The 26,660-nt window shown below is 45.4% G+C and overlaps 1 protein-coding gene across 3 annotated transcripts in view; it reads right to left on the bottom strand.

The window, feature by feature from the left end:
* Positions 1-2,834: 2,834 nt before the first annotated feature.
* Positions 2,835-26,660, bottom strand: part of RIN3 (Ras and Rab interactor 3) — a 111,481-nt gene continuing 87,655 nt past the window's right edge. For 2 of the 3 annotated variants that reach the window (XM_073349502.1, XM_073349504.2), the window contains 3 exons: positions 20,197-20,328; positions 17,882-18,045; positions 2,835-6,567 (listed from right to left, as the gene is read on the bottom strand). In XM_073349502.1, the coding sequence (XP_073205603.1) occupies positions 6,259-6,567; positions 17,882-18,045; positions 20,197-20,328 (605 nt within the window). In that variant the 3' untranslated portion in view covers positions 2,835-6,258. The remainder of the gene's footprint in view (positions 6,568-17,881; positions 18,046-20,196; positions 20,329-26,660) is intronic. The other variant, XM_073349503.1, reaches the window with a different exon arrangement.

The following is a 26,660-nucleotide window of genomic DNA, read 5'->3' as shown; positions in this document are numbered from 1 at the left end:
CACTTGGCTGGCTTACACAACTTCACTTGTTCACAGGGTAAAGTCTATGACTCTCGCTCGATCTGCTGATCAGTCATGTGAGGGCTAGTGTTTGAGTCACTTAGTAATTGTTCCTTGACTAATCACATGATGGCACTGGGTCATCAGACCAGGAAGTTTCCTTCAGTTAAATTGTCAAGTAAGTTTCTTTTAGGTAAAAAGGAGCATTGTGGGAGATACTAAGCAATAAATAAATAAATCGCTTTTAATCCAAACAGTTTCTTCCATGTTTGCCATATTCAGTATCTGGAACTGTGGCCTCCAGTTGAGAAACAATGACTTAGGACTATCTTGCAGCATGGTGACAGGATGGCCCAAGACATGTGGGCACAGCTCCTCAAAGGTCTTTAGGTACCTAATTTCTATTGAACTCACAGGGAGTTAGGCTCCTAGATACCTCTGAGGATCTGGGCTGTGGAGCCTTTCCCCGCCTGTTCACTGGTTCATATCTGACCCAGGTCACTAATGACTAGATGTGCGGCTCATAGTTTATAGTGGACGATGTCTGTATCACAACGGACAGTCTCAGTAGAGAAGCCAATGGACATATGGCCATGTTCACTGAACTTCCTTCTAGCACTGGCGTTGCATCTCCAGCTAGGAAACTACCCTCTCATTGGACCTGGCAAGTCTTAATTGCCTCCCATCACTGCTGTTGCTGGCATCTGTTGAAGCTTTCAGCAACAACCCTGAGGTGGTGGTTATGCGAAGCTGTATTGGCAACACAATGCCCCTGAGAGCTCCAGCCTGTGCAGGGGAATCAAGACTCCCCCGTATGGCTGTCTTTGGGGTGGCTGCAGTGCTCAGAGTGGGGTGCTAGGGAGTAGCCCCTGCAGTCAGGAAAGTGCAGGGCTGACGAGCGTGCCCAGTGGATGCAAGTGGAGTGGGGTCATAGCTCTAGCCTCACTTGAGCACTCTCAGTCCTCTGCCACAATCTGGCTCCCAGTGGCTTGCCTTGAGAGAGGGAGACACTGTGCGTTTCTTGAAATATGTGGTTTAGTTTGTATGTTTTCATTTATTGGTGACTTAGGGCTTGTCTACCCTTGGAAATTTACTGAAATAGCCATTCCAGAAAAGTTATTTTGGCATATGTGGACACTCTCATTCTGGTATAACAGGCTTAATCCACAAAGTGGATCCACTTTCTCAATTAAACTAATTTGGAAAATCTATTCCAGACTAGCTATTTTGATAAATTTCCCAGTGTAGACAAGCCCTTAAGCTGATTTACTGCACTGGAATGGGATCTTACTGGCAGAGCTGTGGAATGTCCGGGGTTCACATTTCTCTCAGGATGAAAAATGCCAGAATTCAGGATAGATTGTTTTATATTTGAAAGACCTCAGGTAGAGACCAAGTAGCCTGTACTTTCCCCTCAAGAACTCCTCCCCATGTCTTATTAGTATTTGCTTTAGTGTTATCATTTATATAGTGCCCCCAAGTGGCCAAGTGCTCTACATACATATAGGAGAGAAGCCCCTTCCAAAGCCCTGAGAGTCTAGAGACTGAGCCTACAAGCACTTATTCACCAGGTGTAGTAAGCCCGTACTACTGTCAATAGTCTTGTTGATTTCAGTGGGAGATACGACACCTCTAATCAAGCCACTGATTTACCTGCCTGAATACGGATTTAAGGACAACATTCTTAAAGTGACTCATGACATTGGGTCCCTCAATTCTAGGGAGCCCACCTTGCAACAGGTTAATGGAGCCCAGTTTTCAAAGGATGGGATGCTCAGCACTTTGTGTGTCTCAATTTGAGTTCCCAAAATCATTACTTAGCTTTGAAAAATCATGGCCTGTGTGCTTAATTTTAGGTGCCCAAGTTGTGCCCTTTGGACTGAGGCAGCTAAATATTTACCCTCCTTAATCTCCTCAAGGTAGCTATGTTGAGTATGAGGTAGTTTAATGTAGGTGGGATGGGTGGTTGTCTTTTTTCCATAAGACCTATACAGATGAGGGTGTGTATGGCCATTAATAATCCCATGATGATAGGTGGCTCCCTCCCCATACTCCATTCACGTGGGCTATGTTGGGTGTCATTTGTCTGGCCACTGGTGATTATGTTTGAGCAGTGGAATAAATAACTCCCAGATCTACCACCACTAAACAGCTTATAAAGTACTTTGGGGTCCTTCAGGATCAGAGGAGCTAGGGTATGTAAATTACTGGATGAGATTACAGCTGTTGTGCTAAAAGGAAACCATACCTTGCTGCCATTATTTCACCCAGCTTGGCAAACTATAGTGACTAAGAATTTATATATATATGCAAAATCTAGGGGTTAGGAATTCCCATAGAGGAGAAGCTGAGGGGCAGTAGCTTGTATCTGAGCCTATAGGCTGGAATAATGGTTGTGGAAGGGGCAATATTACAGCCCCATGGCATGCCCACTGGTTGGAGGACGGATTTCCTTTCCCCAACCACTGCACAGGATGTGTACATAAAGCCAAATCACTCAGGCTTCATGGGGGTTTCCTGAATTTCCCCCTTAGAGCAGAGAAGAAGCTCCCTCCACCTGTCCCAGATGCAGAAATGCCCTTTTCACTCCCAATAAAGATCTGCCAAGAGTCCCCTCCCCCCACCCCGAACTCCAGATGCCACAACTCAGCCGTGCCCTTTCTCTGGGCTGTATTCCAAATAATACCACATATGCAGCACATTTGATCTGGAAGGATCCCAAGTTTCTTCACACAGTGGAGAGTGCCAGCCAATTGCACAATATGAGTGCATGCGTGCGGGAAGGGTGAGAAAATGAGTCAAAGACTTTGGCGCAAACCTCTCTGTCATAAATATAAAAGGAAGGGTAACAACCTTTATGTATGCAGTAACATAAAATCCCTCCTGGCCAGAGGTACAGACAGAGGTACAGAATCATTTTACCTGTAAGGGTTTAATCAGTTCAATTAACCTGGTTGGCACCTAACCAGAAGGGCCAATGGGAAAAGAAGATACTTTCAAATTGGGGGGGGCGGGGGGAGGTTTTGTTTGTGCTTTCTTTGTTGGTTCCCTCTTGGGACAGAGAGAGAGACCAAGCAGGTAAACCGGCTCCTAAAAAGATCCTGAAATGATACAGAAATTGTAAGTAATAGCAAGGAAATGAGTTAGATTATCTTTTGTTTTAGCTTGTGAATTTTCCCTATGCTAAGAGGGAGGTTTATTCCTGTTTTTGTAACTTTAAAGTTGAGCCTAGAGGGGAAATCCTCTGTGTTTTAAATCTTTTATTACCCTGTAAAGTTACCTTCCGTCCTGATTTTGCAGGTGTGATTCTTTTACTTTTTTCTTTATAATAAAGTTCTTCTTTTAAAGAACCTGATTGATTTTTAGTGTCCTAAAAACCAAAGGGTTTGGTCTGTGCTCACTTTGTTAACTTATTGGTTAGTATATTATTCTCAAGCCTCCCCAGGAAGGAGCTTGGGGGGAATATTTTGGGGAAATAGGGACTCCAAGTGGTCTTTTTCCTGAATCTTTGTCTAAATCACTTGGTGGTGGCAGCAATACCACCCAAAGACAAGGAAAGGATTTGTGCCTTGGGGAACTTTTTAACCTAAGCTGTAGAAATAAGCTTAGGGGGTCTTTCTTGGGGGTCCCACATCTGTACCCCAGAGTTCAGAGTGGGGCAGGAACCCTGACTCTCCTATAAGGAATCCCTCAGTGCTGCACATGATATATTTGAAGCCACAATATTTTATTTACTTTTCCCAAATGTAATATCACTTTCTCCTGGCCACATGGACCCAAGACTAAATGCATGACAAGGTAACAGACTCACACTAATAATTTGTAATTTTTATGCTCGTTTGGTTGGTGACCAGTACAAAGGATCCATATATATTTATTTCTCACACCAAAATAAATGCCAAACTACAGTAGTAGTGAATATAGGGACACGAATTTCAAACCCCCGAGAGAACAACTGAATACTCATTGTTCAGTAATGAGGCTGGGACCCTTTAAAAAGTAATGTAATAAAAATGTAATGGGACTTGTGGGCTCCAGGCTCCTCGTCCTCCCACCCCACCAAAAAAACCACTGACCATTTCCTCCTTAATGCTAGCTGGATGTAGAAGTTGTGCTGAATGAACACACTTACACAACCCCCTTTTCTAATCATAACAATGTGTGTTTCCTACTAAGGATAAATCAGTCAAACTTGGCCTGTTCCTGTGGTCCTTGGGTAGGATACTCCCAATACACTGACAGTTACTCCTGTCCTGCGTGGGAAGAACTGGGTCCCTTACATACGTTAACATGAGTGGGAACTTTGGCTGAGTAAGGGCTGTGGGATCAGTCCCATGATGGATTAATATCTGTGCTTAAACCAAGGACTCCTATGTCCATTCTTCACTCAAGAAGCAGAAAGCTGGCTTGAGGTTTTGTGTGCTTTTGCATCAGGACATTTTACGGAGAATTCAAGCCTGCAGTGAGATTTCATTAGCAGGTTCTGAGCCCTGGAGAATAGGAGTGGAGAAATCAAAAGGAACTTGAGCAAGTTCAGTCTGCAACAGCATGTATTTACTCATGTAACAACCTGAAGATACAAAAACATCTGAGAAAATAACAGAAGCATCCAGTACTGGCTGAAAAGGAAGTGGTATTTTTAAAAAAAAGTCTCTGACCTTGAGTCCTTTCATTGATCTATTTGAAATCAGAGTTTTTTATATTGAGTGTTGCCTTTTCCATCAGTGTTTTTACACTATCAAGTTATCCACAAATAGGAAGTGATTTTAAAATGATCACACATGGAAATAAATACATGTAACCAGTGTGACAGGGTCAGGCCAGATGGCTACGGGAGAATAATAGAAGGCAGATATATTAGCCCCAGGTTAAGTAGGTCCCTTTTCCCTGGGTAAGGTAACAGGGAAGGTTCCAGAACAATCAGGAACCTTCTGGAGATAATTAAGACAGGCTGATTAGAACACCTGCAGCCAATCAAGAAGCTGCTAGAATCAATTAAGGCAGGCTAATCAGGGCACCTGGGTTTTAAAAAGGAGCTCACTTCAGTTTGTGGTGTGCGTGTGAGGAGCTGGGAGCAAGAGGCACTAGGAGCTGAGAGTGAGAACGCGGACTGTTGGAGGACTGAGGTGTACAAGCATTATCAGACACCTGGAGGAAGGTCCCATGGTGAGGATAAAGAAGGTGTTGGGAGGAGGCCATGGGGAAGTAGCCCAGGGAGTTGTAGCTGTCGCACAGCTGTTCCAGGAGGCACTCTAGACAGCTGCATTCCACAGGGCCCTGGGCTGGAACCCGGAGTAGAGGGCAGGCCCGGGTTCTCCCGAAACCTCCCAACTCCTGGTCAGACACAGGAGGAGTCGACCTGGACTGTGAATTCAGAAAAATGGTCAAGCTGAGGGCTGCCGTGAAGCTCCAAGGCAAGCAAATCCACCAATAAGCGCAAGACCCACCAAGGTAGAGCAGGAACTTTGTCACACCAGACATTACTGTACAACAGATTTGATTAAGGCTGTTGTACATCTAAAATGATGGTGATGGAGTTTCGGTCTTTAAGATGAAAAAAATATATTGATGGAAGTGCGTAAATTACGTAATTCAGTGAAATGTATACCACACAGAAAGGCTTCTTAGCGCACATACAGTATTGGATTTCATGTTCTGTTATTACATGTATTTCAAAGGTCAGTACGTGTAATATAACATACCAGGATAGAGATGGAGTTCTGCTGCATGATACAATTCTATGCTGCTGAACAGATCAATCATGATTCATAATTTATTCAAACAGGGTGAAATTCAGCCCTGTGCACTCACCAGCTCTAGGCACTCAGACCATATAAGTCCTCAAAAATAGGGTTTAAGTTGTGCATTTGCCCTTTAGAGGCCTTCTGCATAGGTGACTTTCACCTATATAACATAATGGGATAGATACTCACTCCTCTGTAAAAACTCCAGAGCAATTGGATTAAGCTCCATTGTCCACATCCGTTATGAGTTTGTTTGTTGCCATAGAGAGGTTTTGAGGTTTAATAGTTCAAGTTTTCCAAATTAGGAACATTCCTATGAATACTCTGTTTGCTTCTGCAAATGAATTCTGCTGAGAAATGCGCAGTAGTGAGACAGCATCGACAACTACTACCCTGTCCACCACTGCTAAAAGGCTGAGCTCCAGCATGTTCCTGGTGTCAGAAGATCTCATAAGATAAAGTGTCTCAGTCTTTCAAAGACTGCAGCATACACAATACAAGAGCAGTTCTGCCATTATAAAAAGTCTGGCTCTTTGATGACTGAACTCTGTGTCTCTTCCTTGCACAGCAGTTTATAAATAAAATGGAAATCTTTTTTGGGTTCGCTCTTCAGCAGGTAGGATTTTATATGATGAGGGTGGGCATCGTCAGCAAGCTGCAGGCACTTGTCATCAACATGAACAAAGAGCCCATAGTTCTGGGGATCCGACACCTCAAACTTCTCAGCACATTGCTGGCCTAGCTGCTGAGCTGTCGTGTCTATCCGCGAGGCCATCGTCCGTGTCTGGGCATCAGTCTCCAAAAAAGAGATGGAGATGAAATCCTGCAAAGAAAAATATAGAACTAGATATAACACTCAACTTCAGGCAATAAGGATAGATTGGATACTAAAGATGGGCCTGAGATGCCATGTTCAGAAAAGTTTGTATTAGGATTTTGGTTCAGACCCAGTTCTGGAGCACTTAGGGATTTTCATTAAGAAAACACACAACCAAGGAAATTCACTGTTAGACCCTGATCCCACAAAGCACTTAGCTTTAAACAAGTAATCCATCCTATTGAAGTCAGTGGGCTTGCTCACATGCTTAAAGTTAAGCACATGTGTAAGTGTTCTGATGTTTTGGGGCCCTACTGAGAATCTCCTGCTATGCAGAAAATGCACTCTGAAATCATTCCCACCTTCATCTGTGAGACATCATCCAGCAAGACAGGAAGCAAAGGAAAGTGCCATCATCATGAGTAGGCCACAAGCTTCTCCTAAGGACATCGGGCCTCACAACCAGATGTCTCACAGGGGCAGGAGAAGAATTGGCCCATGGCAAACCTGGCAGGTAACAATGTGGTGTAGCATCTTCCCTCTCTTGCTTCAGTAGAGTGGAAATAAATGAATGATTGTTGTGGTGGTAAATTCCATTCATGTCCTAGCCTCAACAGTCAGGCCAAGAAAATGATGATTCTATACTTGTTTCTCCCAGGGAAGAATCTTGCATCACAGTTCTAGTCAGCTCATAGCCACAATGGGAAGCACAAGGTTCAACTTCATTCTCATGCACGAAGATTAAAAATTCCCTGCCCTTTGGTCAGAAAGCCCTCTGGTCTCCCAGCTCAAGTAGGAAATCTGAGAAACGTGGGTTATTTTTTTAAGATGACCTGGTGGAGTACTCTGACTCTTGAAAAATGAGACAGCTTTGAAAAGAGACTGAGTAAAAACTTCTATAGAATTGCAAAATATTCCTACTAACAGTTCATCTAGACCAGTGGTTCTCAACCCGTAGCCCAATCAGCACACAGCTGCGGCCCATGTGACATCCTCAGGGCCATACGGGTAGTATATATATTGTGTGGATGAGGCCAACATAACACAGAGAGAGCAGCACGTGCAGCCCACAATGATGAATAGGTTGAGAACCACTGATCTGGACCATTCCCCAGCCAGTAGCGGGCTCTTCTCTCCTGCATATTTTCCAGTGATTTGTCCAGCCTATCGTGAAATGGCTCAAGGGAAGGGTAATTTGGACAAATGTCTAAAAGGTAGTGAAGCGTTTCTTCATGGATGTTCCCTTTGTGACAAAGGGAGCACTGGATAACCCCAGCACTGCCAAAAGGCGAGGGCTGTCCACAGCAACTTCTGTTCACTCTCCTCTTCGACTTTTGTTGTTAAGGGCTTCCTTGTACTATACGGTTAGTACCTAATCAGGCCTCTCACTGAGAGAAATGATCTTTGCTGCCACCTTGTGGTTGAAAATAAGGATGAATGTAAACAGTTTTTAAAATTCATTTTGTGCTTGGGGAAGGTGCTGGTTTGGCAGCATATTTATCCACTGACCAGGTGCAACACAGGAAGCAGCTACAGAAGTGTTCACAGCCTGTCCTGCCTGAGTGCCACACCTCTGACTTGGAAGGACATCTAGGGAGGAGAGCATAACCCAGTCTCCCTGCTCCATTCTGTCCGTGGCTTCTCTACCGAGACTGACAGGAGTGGTTATTAGTGTCAACTCTGAGAATGTTTTTTATAATGGGGAGAGCTCTCCAAGTAGTCATTGGAGAGAGACAGCCATCTCATTAATAACAATTATCAGCCTCCATTGGCATAAACCCTATTCAAGCTGCTTCTACTATGGATGTAGAAGCCCTCTACACCAATATTCCACACAAAGATGGACTACAAGCTATCAGGAACAGTATCCCCAATAATGTCACGGCAAACCTGGTGGCTGAACTTTGTGACTTTGTCCTGACCCACAACTATTTCACATTTGGGGACCATATATACCTTCAAGTCAGCAGCACTGCTCTGGGCACCCGCATGGCCCCACAGTATGCTAACATTTTTATGGCTGACTTAGAACAACGCGTCCTCAACTCTCGTCCCCTAATGCCCCTACTCTACTTGTGCTACATTGAGGACATCATCATCTGGACCCATGGAAAAGGAGCCCTTGAGGAATTCCACCATGATTTCAAAAATTTCCATCCCACCATCAACCTCAGCATAGACCAATTCACACAAGCGGTTCATTTCCTGGATACTACTGTGCTAATAAGCGATGGTAACATAAACATCACCCTATACCGGAAACCTACTGACCGCTATTCCTACCTACATGCCTCCAGCTTCCATCCAGGACACACCACACGATCCATTGTCTACAGCCAAGCTCTACAATACAACCACATTTGCTCCAACCCCTCAGACAGAGACAAACACCTACAAGATCTCTATCAGGCATTCTTACAACTACAATACCCACCTGCTGAAGTGAAGAAACAGATTGACAGAGCCAGAAGTCACCTACTATAGGAGAGGCCCAACAAAGAAAATAACAGAATGCCACTAGCTGTCACCTTCAGCCCCCAACTAAAACCTCTCCAGCGCATCATCAAAGATTTACAACCCATCCTGAAAAATTATCCCTCACTCTCACAAATCTTGGGAGACAGGCCAGTCCTTGCCTACAGACAGACCCCCAACCTGAAGCAGATACTCTCCAGCAACCACACACCACACAACAAAAACACTAACCCAGGAACCTATCCTTGCAACAAAGCCCGAAGCCAACTCTGTCCACCTATTCAAGTGGCACCATCATAGGACCTAATCACATTAGCCACACCATCAGGGGCTCGTTCACCTGCACATCTACCAATGTGATATATGCCATCATGTGCCAGCAATGCCCCTCTGCCACGTACATTGGCCAAACTGGACAGTCTACACAAAAGAATAAATGGACACAAATCTGACATCAGGAATCATAACATGCAGAAACCGGTAGGAGAACACTTCAACCTCTCTGGCACTCAGTAAAAGATTTAAGGGTGGCAATTTTGCAAGAGAAAAGCTTCAAAAACAGACTCCAACAAGAAACTGCTGAGCTTGAATTAATATGCAAACTAGATACCATTAACTTGGGTTTGAATAGAGACTGGGAGTGGCTGGGTCATCACACATATTGAATCTATTTCCCTAAGTTAAGTATCCTCACACCTTCTTGTCAACTGTCTAAATGGGCCGTCTTGATTATCACTACAAAAGTTTTTTTCTCCTGCTGATAATAGCTCATCTTATCTAATTAGCTTCTTACAGTTTGTATGGCAACTTCCACCTTCTCTGTATGTGTGTGTGTATATATATATCTTCTTACTATATGTTCCATTCTGTGCATCTGATGAAGTGGGCGGTAGCCCACGAAAGCTTATGCTCTCATAAATTTGTTAGTCTCTAAGGTGCCACAAGTCCTCCTGTTCTTTTTGTGGATATAGACTAACACAGCTGCTACTCTGAAACCAGCCCTGGGTAGGTTAGTTACTTCCACCTTGTCCTTCTCCAGGACATCCCACAGTCTTTATTGTCTCCTGAGGGCATTCTGTGCGCGCGCACACACACACACAATTTGCAGAATTTTAAAATCTCGTGCGCAGAATTTTTTTTGTCACATAAATGTGGAGGTTCCAGCATGGCAGTAGGGAGCACAGGCCACTGGCTGCACAGAGGTGAGGGATCACTGTGCAGCTTCCCCCCAGGACACAGACTCAGCGGTGAGGCTGCACCCAATCCTGACACAGCGCAAGGCCCAGGCCTGCCCCAGAAACACTCCAGGCCCTGCCCCTCTGTGCCACATGGACCAAGTGTGGGCAGGCAGGCTCAGCAAAGCAGGATCCAAGTGTGGAGGGGCTTAGTGTGGGGGGATCCAGGTGAGGGTGGAGAGGGTTCTGTGTGGGGCAGTCTGGGTGCGAGCGGCTCAGTGGTAATCCAGTCGGGGGGGGCGGGGGGGATCTGGATGCACAGGGGCTTGTTACGGGGTTCTGGGTGCAATGAAAATGGGACTCTGCAGGAGGGTCCAGGTGAAGGTAGTTGGGGCTCAGCAGGAGAGGTGTCTGGGTGCGGGGGGCTCAGTGGTGGGTCCAGATGCTGGGGGAGTGGAGCTCAGTGGGGTGGGGATCCAGGTGCAGTTCGTTGGGGCTCAGTAGGGTGGGGATCCAGGTGCAGGTGGCTCGTCATGGTGGTCCAGGTGCAGGGGGAATGGGCTCATTGGGGGGGTTCTGTGTGCAGGGGCGTGAGGCTCAGCAGGAGGGCCTGGGTATGAGGGAGTCTGGCTGCATGGGAGTTGGGTGGATGTGGGAACAGCTCCCTGTACAGCGATCCCTCCCCCTGAGGAGTGATGGGTGCAGGAAGCATGGGGGGGGGGGGGGAGTTTGCAGAACTTCCTTCAGATGAGGGAGGAATCTGTGGGTGGGTCTAACTCTGCCCTCGATGCCGTGCAGGGGAAGAGGAAGTCCCATCCTCCCCAGCCCAGCCGGGACTAGCAGCTGAGCCCAGTGCTGGGTAGGAGCCACCAGCTGGGTTTTCCCCAGTCCTGCCTCCTGCCCCACAGTGATTTACCTCTCTATTGGCTGCCCTGGGCACCCAAATCATACTGCTGGTGAGGGTTGCATGACTGCTTTTGTGGCTTCTTTTTCCTTCCCATCAGAAAGTCTTTTTTCTGCAGGGAAGCAAAGAAATCTGCTGGGGACATAAATTCTGTGCATGCGCAGTGGCGCAGAATTCCCCCAAGAGTAAATTTATTACACCTCCCACACAAGCCAACTAGAGGAAGTGTTTCAAGGAGGTATTGTACTAATGACGGAAGAGAGGCCTATTAAATAGGGGGTGGACTGGGCCTTTATTTTCAGTTACATCCTCTTGTTCATCAGCTATTAAATAACTGGCATTTATGTTCTCTATCCCATCTATTTCAAATAGATTCTTTCCAAACTGTGTTTATGGACACATTCTCCCATCAGTGTGTATATGTGGTTGTTGATAATGCTAATGGGAATCACATAACAAAATATATCCATTAATCCAGAAGAATATGTCCATTCAGATTTTCACCTTGTCTTCAGAACTCAGATGATATTGCCCTGGGATTAACCCCATTGCCTCTGCCTGCCTACAGATTTATAAATTCTCCACTCTTTTTTCTTTTCCCTGCCTTTAGTGCAGTCTCCTTGTAATTTCTTTGAATTCCATCATTACAATAGTAAACCCTTTGGGTTGCCTAGGGGAATTCCTAGGAGGGACCTTTGAACCAGCTGAGCGGCGGCGAACCAGCTGAGCAGCGGGGGACAGCAGAGCAGCACACAGCAGGAATTTGCCTGGGATTGGTGAGTATCCGAGCGCGTGTTTGCTGAGTAAGTATCCGAGCGCGTGTTTGCTGGGAGGGCAGTGTGAAAGCCTGAGCAAGTGTCTGATTGGCTGGTAGCCTGCAGGGGGCGGGCAGTGGGACTGTCTGTTTGTTTGTTTCAGGGGAGCCTGGCTGTTTAAAAATAGCCAGAGCTTTGCGAACCAGCTGAGCAGCGGGGGACAGCAGAGCAGCACATAGCAGGAGTTTGCCTGGGAGTTCGCCTGGAGTGAGCCCAGTGAGGCTTACATCTTGCCAACTTCTCTGAGGAAGCTCATAGTAAGAAGGTGGTATGGAAGGGAGGGGTTCAGCTATTGTGACCTGCACTGGATGTGCCATGTTTGTCTTTCTTCCACAGGACAGAAGCGACTGTGTGTGTACAAAGTGCAAGCTGGTCTCCATACTGGAAGAGAAGATTGAAGGTCTGGAGCAACAGATAACGACCCTGCGTTGCATACGAGAAACTGAGGATTTTCTGGACAAAAGTCAGGATATGCTTCTACGGGCACAAAGCTCTAAAGATTTAGAGCAGGTTGCACAGCGGAGCCAAGAGGCCAGTGAAGAAGCTTGGCAACATGTGACCTCCAGAAGAAGGAGGGGGAATGTCCGGGTACCAGCAACGCAGACACAGGTAAGTAACCGCTTTCATGTTCTCTCCACAGGTACCATTGCGGAGAGTGGACCAGATGATATGTCTAGGGGGAGAAAGCAGAAGGAGACTCCACTGGTTGGAAGGCATGAGATGTGCTGTCCTGAGATGGGGGGTTCCACGACCACCACTCCCAAGAGAAGTGGTGACTCTCTACTCCGGGGGACTGGGTCATCTATCTGCCGCCCTGACCGGGAAAACTGAGAAGTCTGCTGCTTGCTGGGGGCTAAGATTCGCGATGTGACGGAGAGACTGCCGAGACTCATCAAGCCCTCGGATCGCTACCCCTTCCTGCTTCTCCACGTGGGCACCAATGATACTGCCAAGAATGACCTTAAGCGGATCACTGCGGACTACGTGGCTCTGGGAAGAAGGAGAAAGGAGTTTGAGGCGCAGGTGGTGTTCTCGTCTATCCTCCCAGTGGAAGGAAAAGGCCTGGGTAGGGACCATCGAATAGTGGAAGTCAATGAATGGCTATGCAGGTGGTGTCGGAGAGAAGGCTTTGGATTCTTTGACCATGGGATGGTGTTCCATGAAGGAGGAGTTCTGGGCAGAGACGGGCTCTACCTTACGAAGAGAGAGAAGAGCATCTTTGCGAGCAGGCTGGCTAACCTAGTGAGGAGGGCTTTAAACTAGGTTCACCGGGGGAAGGAGACCAAAGCCCTGAGGTAAGTGGGAAAGCGGGATACCGGGAGGAAGCACAGGCAGGAATGTCTGTGAGAGGAGGGCTCCTGCCTCATACTGAGAATGAGGGGCAATCAGCAGGTTATCTCAAGTGCTTATATACGAATGCACAAAGCCTTGGAAACAAGCAGGGAGAACTGGAGGTCCTGGTGATGTCAAGGAATTATGACGTGATTGGAATAACAGAGACTTGGTGGGATAACTCACATGACTGGAGTACTGTCATGGATAGTTATAAACTGTTCAGGAAGGACAGGCAGGGCAGAAAAGGTGGGGGAGTAGCACTGTATGTAAGGGAGCAGTATGACTGCTCAGAGCTCCGGTACGATACTGCAGAAAAACCTGAGTGTCTCTGGATTAAGTTTAGAAGTGTGAGCAACAGGAGTGATGTAGTGGTGGGAGTCTGCTATAGACCACCGGACCAGGGGGATGAGGTGGATGAGGTTTTCTTCCGGCAGCTCACAGAAGCTACTAGATCACATGCCCTGGTTCTCATGGGTGACTTTAATTTTCCTGATATCTGCTGGGAGAGCACTACAGCGGTGCATAGACAATCCAGGAAGTTTTTGGAAAGCGTAGGGGACAATTTCCTGGTGCAAGTGCTAGAGGAGCCAACTAGGGGGGGGAGCTTTTCTTGACCTGCTGCTCACAAACCGGGAAGAATTAGTAGGGGAAGCAAAAGTGGATGGGAATCTGGGAGGCAGTGACCATGAGTTGGTTGAGTTCAGGATCCTGACACAGGGAAGAAAGGTAAGCAGCAGAATACGGACCCTGGACTTCAGGAAAGCAGACTTCGACTCCCTCAGGGAACGGATGGGTAGGCTCCCCTGGGGGACTAACATGAAGGGGAAAGGAGTCCAGGAGAGCTGGCTGTATTTCAAGGAATCCCTGTTGAGGTTACAGGGACAAACCATCCCGATGTGTGGAAAGAATAGTAAATATGGCAGGCGACCAGCTTGGCTTAACGGTGAAATCCTAGCAGATCTTAAGCATAAAAAAGAAGCTTACAAGAAGTGGAAGGTTGGACATATGACCAGAGAAGAGTATAAAAATATTGCTCGGGCATGTAGGAATGAAATCAGGAGGGCCAAACCTGGAGCTGCAGCTAGCGAGAGATGTCAAGAGTAACAAGAAGGGTTTCTTCAGGTATGTTGGCAACAAGAAGAAAGCCAAGGAAAGTGTGGGCCCCTTAATGAATGAGGGAGGCAACCTAGTGACGGAGGATGTGGAAAAAGCTAATGTACTCAATGCTTTTTTTGCCTCTGTCTTCACGAACAAGGTCAGCTCCCAGACTGCTGTGCTGGGCATCACAACATGGGGAATAGATGGCCAGCCCTCTGTGGACAAAGAGGTGGTTAGGGACTATTTAGAAAAACTGGACGTGCACAAGTCCATGGGGCCGGATGAGTTGCATCCGAGAGTGCTAAAGGAACTGGCGGCTGTGATTGCAGAGCCATTGGCCATTATCTTTGAAAACTCGTGGCGAACGGGGGAAGTCCCAGATGACGGGAAAAAGGCTAATGTAGTGCCAATCTTTAAAAAAGGGAAGGAGGAGGATCCTGGGAACTACAGGCCAGTAAGCCTCACTTCAGTCCCCGGAAAAATCATGGAGCAGGTCCTCAAAGAATCAATCCTGAAGCACTTACATGAGAGGAAAGTGATCAGGAACAGTCAGCATGGATTCACCAAGAGAAGGTCATGCCTGACTAATCTAATCGCCTTCTATGATGAGATTACTGGTTCTGTGGATGAAGGGAAAGCCGTGGATGTATTGTTTCTTGACTTTAGCAAAGCTTTTGACACGGTCTCCCACAGTATTCTTGTCAGCAAGTTAAGGAAGTATGGGCTGGATGAATGCACTATACGGTGGGTAGAAAGTTGGCTAGAATGTCGGGCTCAATGGGTAGTGATCAATGGCTCCTTATCTAGTTGGCAGCCGGTGTCAAGTGGAGTGCCCCAGGGGTCGGTCCTGGGGCCGGTTTTGTTCAATATCTTCATAAATGATCTGGAGGATGGTGTGGATTGCACTCTCAGCAAATTTGCGGATGATACTAAACTGGGAGGAGTGGTAGATATGCTGGAGGGCAGGGATAGGATACAGAGGGACCTAGACAAATTGGAGGATTGGGCCAAAAGAAATCTGATGAGGTTCAATAAGGATAAGTGCAGGGTCCTGCACTTAGGACGGAAGAACCCAATGCACAGCTACAGACTAGGGACGGAATGGCTAGGCAGCAGTTCTGCGGAAAAGGACCTAGGGGTGACAGTGGACGAGAAGCTGGATATGAGTCAACAGTGTGCCCTTGTTGCCAAGAAGGCCAATGGCATTTTGGGATGTATAAGTAGGGGCATAGCGAGCAGATCGAGGGACGTGATCGTTCCCCTCTATTCGACATTGGTGAGGCCTCATCTGGAGTACTGTGTCCAGTTTTGGGCCCCACACTACAAGAAGGATGTGGAAAAATTGGAGAGAGTCCAGCGAAGGGCAACAAAAATGATTAGGGGTCTGAACACATGAGTTATGAGGAGAGACTGAGGGAACTGGGATTGTTTAGTCTGCAGAAGAGAAGAATGAGGGGGGATTTGATAGCTGCTTTCAACTACCTGAGAGGTGGTTCCAGAGAGGATGGTTCTAGACTATTCTCAGTGGTGGAAGAGGACAGGACAAGGAGTAATGGTCTCAAGTTGCAGTGGGGGAGGTTTAGGTTGGATATTAGGAAAAACGTTTTCACTAGGAGGGTGGTGAAACACTGGAATGCGTTGCCTAGGGAGGTGGTGGAATCTCCTTCCTTAGAAGTTTTTAAGGTCAGGCTTGACAAAGCCCTGGCTGGGATGATTTAATTGGGTATGGGTCCTGCTTTTGAGCAGGGGCTTGGACTAGATGACCTCCTGAGGTCCCTTCCAACCCTGATATTCTATGATTCTATGTGGGGTGCTAGGGATCAGCATCTGGTCCACAGCTCAGATCCTGAATTAGGTCATCAGTGAAAAGGAGTTTGCTGAGTTTAAAAGCCATCTTGGGTAACTTTATGATCAGTACTGATGTCCCTCAGGGGCAATGTCTGTTGTATTTCTGTGTATGTATAATATCTAATCAGGGCAACCTCTTGCTGTCCAGGCTCCCTACTTCTCCTCTCAACTCTGTTCAAAATTCTGCTGCAAAAATCATCTTCCTCCTCTGATATTAAAACTAGGCCATGCCCCTGTTGGTATCCCCTCAATGGATTCCACTAGCCTTCGCATCAGTCTCACTATTAAGAGATTGTTGGATGCTGCTGTGACAAATATGGCAATGTCCTGACTTACCCCGGGAGATGTCTATTGTATTCAATGAGTGGTTCATATATTATTGTGGGCCAGGACTGCATGCAACTTCTTGAGGGAGGAGCTGTGACAGATGTAAGACCTGGATGATCAAAGGACTATATTGAACAATCTGCCAGACAAAAATGGATTTTTGGGACCGTACGTATGAAATGGATTTTCTGGACCATATGTGAATGCAAATCCCTCACCTTTGGTTATGATTGTCAGCTGATTACCTGTTACATGAGGCCAAGATCAAAGGCCCCAGCTGTATAGTGGAAAGACGGAGCTATTCATGAGGGTGCTAGTTCTGAGCTGAAGCTGTTCTGAACTGTTCACCACAGAAAACAACCTTGGTGGGGTTTGAAGGACTGACTCCTACCAGAGTCCTTGTTTGCGTTGGGGAGCATGGTGATATCTGATAAGCTTATTGTACATGTGTAGGTTCTTTGATGGGTTTTAATATGTTTTCTCTGTAGTACTTTCACCTTCAGAGTAAAGGTGCTTGTTTAGAAAGAGCTGTGTGGTAACTTGTGACTGCTGGCAATTTCAGCTGTTTGCAGCCTTTGATGAGAAGGCAAAGTGCACTTGCTGGCCTGTCTAGGATGCCTGCCTTGCTGGGAATATCACAGTGTAGGCAGGAAACAGTGCAGCCTGGAAAAACGCTGGTCAGAAGGGACAGAACCGTGGGTCTACGCACAGGAGAGATGACAGCTGAGGGGCTGGGAGCCCAGACTGGCTGCCCTTGAAGGGCCATGGAGGGCAGGGCTGGATTTACACCTTACGCACCCCTAGGCACAGCATCTTCAGCGCTCCCCACCTGCCTACAGCTGACTTTCATGCTGCACACAGTTTTAGAGAGGTAAGGCGCCCCTAGAATGCCAGAGCCAATAGGTACATGCCTACTGTGCCTAACTGGAAATCCGGCCCTGATGGAGGGGAGATACAGATGCAGTTGACCTAAACTGTGACAACTGATATCGGTATCTCTTAGTTCTTTATTTTCATTTCTTTCTGCTCCTCCTCTTCTTCCCCCTGCTCACACCTCCCACTTCTCACAGATCCCTTTGTAGCTTTCTTTCATTCTGCACTTCCTTGCTTCTTCCATGGTGCCCAGCACAGAATGTAAACTCTTGGGGATAGGAACTTTGACTTCCTCTGTTCACAGTGCAGTGCCTAGCAAGCAGATGGCGTGCACTGAGTAATAGTGTTACTAATTGCGGGGAATAATTTGCTGCCCTGTTTGAAGCCTGGTTTCCAGTTGGAATTTCGATCTGCTTCTCACACTGTGAAAGCCGCACTCTCCACCACCCCTTTCTCCCAGAGCCGCTGACCTGCACAGACGAGCGGGACGCCCGGGCCTTGTTGAGTGTTCGCCGCCTCTCCCAGCGGTGAATGGAATCCTGCACTTCCATGCTCAGCTGCCGAGTTACTGTTATCTTATCATAGTTCTTGATGTGCTCCAGAGCCCCGTAGGTGGTAGTTAAGTAATAGGAACCTACAAAAAGACAAGAAGGTCCCAAAACATCATCACACCTGAATCTACCATTACTTTGTCCTTCCCGCCTCCCTGCTTCTATGTTCATTCACCCGCTGTGAATTGTTTAAATCTGAGATGGTGAGCTCTGTGGGGCATGGATTGTCTTTGCGTTGGTTGTACAGTGGGGCTCTGACCTTTGTTTGGCATGTGTAGGTGTGATGGCAATAGAAATAATAAATAACTATCACAGTGCTCTTCATTCCATTCTGCTTGATGTAGCTGGAGATGCAACACATGCTACCTAACCTGCTTGTGTCACTTCCTTCTCTCATAGCTGGGAAGTAGCAGTGACTGCAGGCTGGCGGGGCTGTGGGTTTTGATTGATATCTTAAGGTTCAACATAGAAGTCATGTAAATTAATACAGCATCCTCTTTCCTGGATAAACCCAAATCACCAATCTTCCCTTAGACTGTAAACTCTTTGGAGCTGGGACTGTCCTTTCATTCAGTGTTTGTAAAGCACCTAGCACTATGGGGGTCCTTGTCCGTGATTGGGCCTCCTAGGTGCCATGGTAATACAGCTAATAATAATGTACCTGCATACAACTGCGCAGGAATAAGTAACTAGAGTGTAATGAATCATTTATATTTCAGTTCCGTAGCCCAAATGAAAAATGAAAACATATTTCATTTTTGGTCAAACAGAACATTTTTCAACCTGAAGCAAAATCTTTTTTTTGTTTTCATTTAATCTAGGGGTGTTTTTTTTTTAACCTTTTAAAATAAAGCTAGCTAAATGTTGAAATGAAACTTTGTTTCAAAATGAACACATTCAATACTGTGTTTTAAACATGTTGGAATAAAACATTTTGACTTTTTTTGAAAAAAAAAAAAACACCTCTCTTTTCCAACTGCAACTATTCATCAAATTCAACCCAAATTTGTGAATAGTTTTAATTGACCCCCAAACTGTATTTTTCAGTGAACATACTATTGGTTCAAAAAAATTTCACCCGGTCTATTAGTAACTAACTAACTTAGAGAGGGAAAGGATCCTGTTTAGACTAAGGTAAAAGGTTGGGATTTGAGACCAGATCAAACTGGTGTTCACTTTCTGATTTTAACTGGATGGAGCTGAAGTCCCGAGAGCTGTTCTTGCAAGATCCATGCTAGAAACAAAATTGTAGGGGCAGGTTCAGGTCCAGGGATTTGAACCCAAATTCAAAGGGATTTGGATTTGAGGTCCTGAGTCTCTCTCTAACTGGTATCTTTCACAGTTCTTGCTGGCTTCCGGGTTTGTCTACTCATTCTTTATGAAATCAAACGAAAAAACTAAGAGCCTGCAGATGACCAAAATGGCCACTAGATGGCAATTCTGCCACATACATCCCCTCCCCCTGCTGGGTGCTCTGTGGGCTCTCTCTAGCTATTCCTCTGATTGTCAATGAAACTCACAGTAACTATCACGGCTGACCAGACAAATGATATTTAGAAAACACTTTACTTCAAAACAATATTTTCAGAAACACACCAGTCTCCAAGCACAGGAGGCAAAGTAATTCAATTTTCCCTCTTCAGAGAGATCCCACCCCTGCAGTGAATGTTACTCCAGTCCCTTTGGACCATCACCGGGTATTTATCACTCAGATAACATTGCCAAAGGGGTCAGCTGGTTTACACAAACATCCTGGAGGTTGACAATTAGGCATGATCAAAGACATACCAACCAATTAAAGCAAAGGGATCTTTTCTTATTAGATTAATTAAAAACATTCGCAGAATGTACTGTAGTACCAAAGTTTATTTTTAAATTGAGAGCTGTTAAGTTTCTAACACATGGACCAAGGTCTTCAAAATGTCTCTGCCTCTTACGTCTGCATTTAAGTAACTAAATTAGTGGTTTGATTTTCAGTATGGCTGAGCATGTGCCGTTCTAACTGAGGTCAGTGGGAGCTTCTGGGTGCTCAGCATTTTTGAAAATCTGCTGATATATTTGGAAACCGAACATTGGGTCACACCATTCTGAGGCATATGGGGGAAGCTTACACTACTGCTACCTGACCCTAGCTAGAGCTCTTTTCTATTTCACAAACCCTGCAGGCATCCCGCAGAGAAATACATAATCATTTCAGAAGGGAACATGCAACATGAGAGGAGGCTCTCTCTCACCCTCGCCCAGCTGCAGAGCAGGGTCCATGAGCTCCATCATATACTCCACATTCAGAAGCACCTCAGTCAGGTTGCTGCGGGCCAAGACGTACATGAGCACTGGGAGGAAATCATCTGCACCATAAGGCTTCCCTGCAACCAAGAGGAACACATCCAGGTATCAACAGGTTATCCAGAAAAGCGATGGTTTGGATACAGAAGTGCCAACTTCCCATTAAATGACTCCTACCTGGACAATTTCCTTTCAGATTACTTCAGCTAAAGGGTTCATAGCTAAAAAATGCCAATGAAAGGACACTGAAAATTCTAAAATTAAGTAACAGTCAAACAAACAAAAAAAAAACCACCGCCCAACACTAAACCTCAAGCAAAAAATATCAGGTTGAAGACTCCTAGTGGGCTCTATTTTAAGATTCTTTACCAACTAAAATCAAAATGTGTTAGTTATTATGAAACACAAATGAGAGAGAATTGTGGATTGACACAAAGGCTGAATTCTTCTCTCTTGAAATTCGGTCTGTTGCTGTTCAAAAGTGCAGTACCTGTGGTCTGAGTTGCTCCCATCAGTAGAGTGGATTACAGACTCGTGTACCCTTTGGGTTCATCCTCATTCTCTGTATCTGACTGTAGAACCAGGGGTTACAACAAAATATGAGACAGACCATGGGGAATAGTGAAAGCAGCATATCAAAGACGGTTCTTAGGGTTGGAATCCTGCTTTCCTGTTCCCTCAGGAGGTGACTATCATACCGTGAGTACTAAATTACAATGGATGCCACAAGGAAGCTGGGAGCCAAGGAGAAGTATTTCTGTATTCAGGGCATTAAGATGTGAAAACAAAGAGCTTTTCTATAGTACTGGTGATCAAACCAGTTCTCAGACTTGGTTTGGAGACCAGTGGCAGAGCCAATAGCAGAGTGAGGCTGAGCAGTGGCAGAGGCAAACATAGTGCCCATATTTTAAAAAAGGGAAGAAGAGAACCCAGGGAACTACAGACCGGTCAGCCTCACTTTCAGTCTCCAGCAAAATCATGGAGCAGGTCCTCAAGGAATCCATTTTGAAGCACTTGGAGGAGAGGAAGGTGATCAGGACCAGACAACATAGATTCACCAAGGGCAAGTCATGCCTGAACAACCTGATTGCCTTCTATGATGAGATAACTGGCTCTGTGGACACGGGGAAAGCAGTGGATGTGATATATCTTGACTTTAGCAAAGCTTTTGATATGGTCTCCCACAGTATTCTTGCCAGCAAGTTAAAGAAGTATGGATTGGATGAATGGACTATAAGATGGATAGAAAGCTGGCTAGATCGTCGGGCTCAATGGGTAGTGATCAACAGTTTGATGTCTAGTTGGCAGCCAGTATCAAGTGGCGTGCCCCAGGGGTCGGTCCTGGGACCGGTTTTGTTCAACATCTTTATTAATGATCTGGAGGATGGCATGGACTGCACCCTCAGCAAGTTTGCAGATGACACTAAACTTGGGGGAGAGGTAAATATGCTGGAGGGTAGGGATAGAGTCCAGAGTGACCTAGATAAATTGGAGGACTGGGCCAAAAGAAATCTGATGAGGTTCAACAAGGATAAGTGCAGAGTCCTGCACTTAGGAAGGAAGAATCCCATGCACTGCTACAAGCTGGCGACCGACTGGCTAAGCAGCAGTTTTGCAGAAAAGGACCTGGGGATTACAGTGGATGAGAAGCTGGATATGAGTCAGCAGCGTGCCCTTGTTGCCAAGAAGGCCAACGGCATATTGAGCTGCATTAGGAGGAGCATTGCCAGCAGATTGAGGAAAGTGATTATTCCCCTCTGTTCGGCACTGGTGAGGCCATACCTAGAGTACTCTGTCCAGTTTTGGTCCCCACTACAGAAGGGATGTGGACAAATTGGAGAGAGTCCAGCGGAGGGCAATGAAAATGATTAGGGGGCTGGGGCACATGACTTACAAGGAGAGGCTGAGGGAACTGGGGTTATTTAGTCTGCAGAAGAGAAGAGTGAGGGGGGATTTGATAGCAGCCTTCAACTATCTGAAGGGGGGTTCCAAAGAGGACAGAGCTAGGCTGTTCTTAGTGGTGGCAGATGACAGAACAAGAAGCAATGGTCTCATGTTGCAGTGGGGGAGGTCCAGGTTAGATATTAGGAAACACTATTTCACTAGGAGGGTGTGAAGCACTGGAATGGGTTACCTAGGGAAGTGGTGGAATCTCCATCCTTAGAGGTTTTTCAGGCCCGGCTTAACAAAGCCTTGGCTGTGATGATTTAGTTGGTGTTGGTCCTGCTTTGAGCATGGGATTGGACTAGATCACCTCCTGAGGTCTCTTCCAACCCATATATTCTATGATCCTATGAATAGGCACCTTCCCCTGGCATCTTTTAGGTATATGTACGACATCTTTTTAAGCACACTTTGCAATTGAAAAATGGCCACCAGTCACTCATTCCCCCCCCCCCCCAAATGCCCAGTTGCCCTTAGTTACAAAACCTGTCTCCACTGCTGTTGGAGATGTAGAATCTTGAACTACAGAACTACGATATTGTTATAGCCACTGCACCTTGGGATGAGCTCTCCTCAGAGCGGCTGAGCTAAGCAATGTCAGGCTGAGTAAATATTTGGATGGGATACCTCTAAGGTAAACGCACCTTCTACAGCAAGTGATACTGATCAGGTGAGGATGGTCTTGTGCTTAAAGCATCCATATAGAGAGAGTGAGTCTGTGAAGTGATCCATATTTATGGTATGTAAATCTCTTTGGGATCCTTTAAGATGAAAGGCACTATATGTAAATTCTTATCAGTATAAATCATTACAGCTCAAAATAGGATCCAAGGAGAAGTTCCATCAGATGAACTACGAAGAACCTGAGATCAGCATTTTTTTATCTAGAAGCTGTTCATCTTATTTTGAATTGGCATGCTTTTCGTTCATCGTGTACAGTACATGCATGATAAGGTTGCTTCACAAGTCCATCTTCCAGGACATCCAGATATGTACCGTCTTCATAAACCAAGATCACTTTCAAGCTCATTGTGATCATTTATGGTGCTTGCAATGTTCAGTCATTTTCTCTTTTATGCATCTATGTCATGTCTTGGCTTCATTGGTTTGGGATCGGCCACATATATCTCACTCCTTAATCATTTGTCAGGACTCCAAAAAAAAAAAAAAAATCAATCCCTGATGTAGCTTTGGTAAGTTACACCAAGGCTGATTTTGGCCCACATTCTAGACGTCCTTCCATGTGGGGAATAATTTCCTATTCCTCAACTGTTCCCACTGACTTGTTTCAAGTCTTTGCCATGAGTCAGCTTTCCTTATTTGTCATATATAGTTGACATAAGTTCTCCGTTGGCAGAGGAAGATCTTCTGCTGGAGTTTTAAATAAATACAAGCCTCGTTCTTGATAAAAAAAATGTGACTTTAAAATAAACCAGAAAACGTATCTAATGAGCAGACAGTCAGATGAGTTAAAACAGGCTGTGTGAGGCTGTGACTGTTATATTCACTTCTGAAGCCGTAAATTAGACCAGTTTGTACAGAGTTAGCACATATGGTAGAAGGAAACTGTGGCTCTATTCAGTGAAAGTAGAATTAACACTTTCTGTTGTTTAAATGTGCAGTCAGTTAAATGATGTTGCAGGTCCCTAGCCAAACCATAAAAGGGCTTCATTGTTTGATTAGTGTCTGGCTGGATGATTTATTCATACTGTTACTAAGGCTTATGTTTCTATGAAAGCTTGAGCTGGTTGGCGACACAGGGCCAAATTCATCACTGCCATAAATATTAATCTAATATGAATGTATTAATATTTTTGCTATTAAACGATTGTGCAGCTGGGAAAATCACCCAACAGAGACACTGAGTACTGGGAAAACCTCAAGGAGCAGGGCCCTGATTCTGATCTGACATACATCAGAATAAATTCAGAGTAATGTTACCAGTGAAGTCATGCTGGTGTAAAACCAGTGTGAGGGAGCATACAATCAGGCCTCAAGGAGCCTACTGAGCTTCATTTTTTCTGCTCCTTCAAATGCTTTATTTGAGTTCTGAAGTAGCTGGTGGACTGAGCTAGACCAGCAGGCCTGGAAACTCAAATTTTCTAGGGAGCCCTAGAAAGATACACTACTGCTGCAGCAGTGCAGCCTTCACCCTCTTGCCCCACGTCTCAGCTGGAAGGACCACCCTTAGGAGGGAGAGGGCAAGTCAGTCTTTATGACCCTTCTGTGCCCTCTTCGCTTAGATGCCCAACACGGATATCTGTTTGTGACGTGAACATTTCTCCACTAGGACCTGCACTCAGACTCCTTTCAAAAAGCTCACCAGTTGGCGCTAACCTGCCAGCCTGGGCTAGACCCAAATCAGGGGACATGGATGTGAAAGGTTCTATGTACACTCCCCTGAGCCAGCTAGAGCTGACAGGGGATGATACTCTTCCAAGACTCTTACAGAATCTCTCCATTTCTGTTTTGTTGACTAAGCTGTGGTTTATATTGACAACCAGGCTTTGAGTCAATTATTTTTCATTCTTATCCCATCTCATTTTCATAAGCTGATTTAGCAGCTTTGCTCACCAGTCCTTATTATAAACCTCTCTCAATTTTAAGACGTGATAGAAATATTATTTGAGAAAGACTTCTGCAGTCCCAGCTGTTTGCATGACTTAATTATTGGAATCCACTCTTTTTTTTTTATTATTATTAATGAGCTCAACTAGGGAGGTTTGTGGCATATGCTCACAATTTGCACATAATCGTTAACTTAATTTCAGTCTACCTCTAGGAACACAGGTCCCGATGTCTGAGCCTCCACAACTGCAGATGAAATCAGTGGGAGTTGTAAGCACTTGCTGTGAGGAAACATTGTCTAGGGGCTATGGCATTAGCATTGGACTTAACATGGGTTCAAGTATTTGTTTTGCCACAAAGTTCCTGTTGGATCCTGGGCAAGTTACTTAGCCTCTCTGAGCCTCAGTATCCCCACTAGGGATAATAGTACTCCCCTACCTCATAGAGGTGTTGTGAGGGGCTTAGCTACTACAGTAACAGGGGGCATATAAGTACTTAAGAAAACACCATTGAAAATTGGCCTCATGATTTTTTTCCATCATATTACTGACTTAGTACTTGATCCAGAAATTTCTCAGCACCTCGTGTGATGCGCTGAGCATCCTCATCTCCCAGCAAAGTCAATATTGCTTAGCACCCTGCAGGATCAGTCTCTTCTTGCACCAGGACAGACCAAAAAGATAAACACCAATTTGTCCCCAGTGAAACCCAGTGCATCTCCACTAATTTAAATGGAGTCATGGCAGCTGGTGTCAGTGCTGATTTGGCCCTCTCTCTATAATGGGCTGATCTCAAACCCTGACTTGTTTGAAGTAGGACAGATCCAGATGTGTCAGAGCTCAGGCCCATCTCTACTCAACATGGGTGGGGTTCAGATCAAAGGATCAGGTCAGTTTTTTTCTACTGCAACTGGCTCGTCCAGCCTTATTGAAAACATCCAAGTTTAGTTTGTGTCTTTCACAGAAAAACTCATTAACAGCTTGCAGAATTACATCCTGCTGTCTCCCTTTCCCCTGCCCCAACTGCTGTCTCGGTGACATTAGGCAATGGGGTTGCGAGTTCAAGGTGGAATCGTCCCACTCCAAATCGGACTTGCTTGCTTGTTTTCAATGACAGGAAACATTTGTTTCATAAATGTTCATAAGAAGCTTAAAATAAGCCTTCTCCTCTGCCACAAACTCATCCTATTACACTCAAGGCAAAGTGTTTGCAACATCAGCGCCTGGCTGTGCTGCGGCGCTTGAATGGAATTGGTATTAATGAAATGCATGGTTTAATGTGACTGGAATTCTGTCTGAGTTTCCATAAATAAATACACATTCATGAATATGCTTCTTCAGTGGATCTTCTGTCCAGCAGGGCTCATAATCATCATAAGTAGGCTTGGAAGGATTCAATGTCGGTTGTTGATTGCATCGTACACACACAAAGTGATGAAAAAAATATTTCCATCAATAATAACTGATCTACAGCTAGGAAAAGTAAGAAAAATGCTGCTTATGAACTTCTTAGAGTTTGATTTAGGGATATTTACTTTGTATATTTTGACATGTGCTGTTGACAGTTTGTGTTTTAATGGTTATAAACTTTAACATTTTGAATTTCAACATCTTCTCTCAAGAAACAATTATTGTTTGACCTCCACATAATTTCATGCGGCTGTGAAAAATTAATAGATAAAAATTAAAAAAAAAAACAATCTATATTATCCATCAAAAGGATAAAAATCAAATTCTGTCAAGCCTAATCATAATGTAGTAATAATACTTTGCACTTATATTGCATCATCCATCCACCCAGTGCTTTCAAGGCATTTTGAAAACACACAGGAATGAAGTCTCACAACATTCTCCTAGGAATGCAGGGCAGTGGGGAGTCCCCAGGGTGTGGGTGTGGGGGG

This window comes from Lepidochelys kempii, chromosome 6 (assembly GCF_965140285.1).
Source record: "Lepidochelys kempii isolate rLepKem1 chromosome 6, rLepKem1.hap1, whole genome shotgun sequence".
In the NCBI taxonomy this organism is placed as follows: Eukaryota; Metazoa; Chordata; order Testudines; family Cheloniidae; genus Lepidochelys; species Lepidochelys kempii.
Note: the sequence above shows the minus strand (reverse complement) of the source record. Positions and strands in the feature narration are given on the sequence as shown.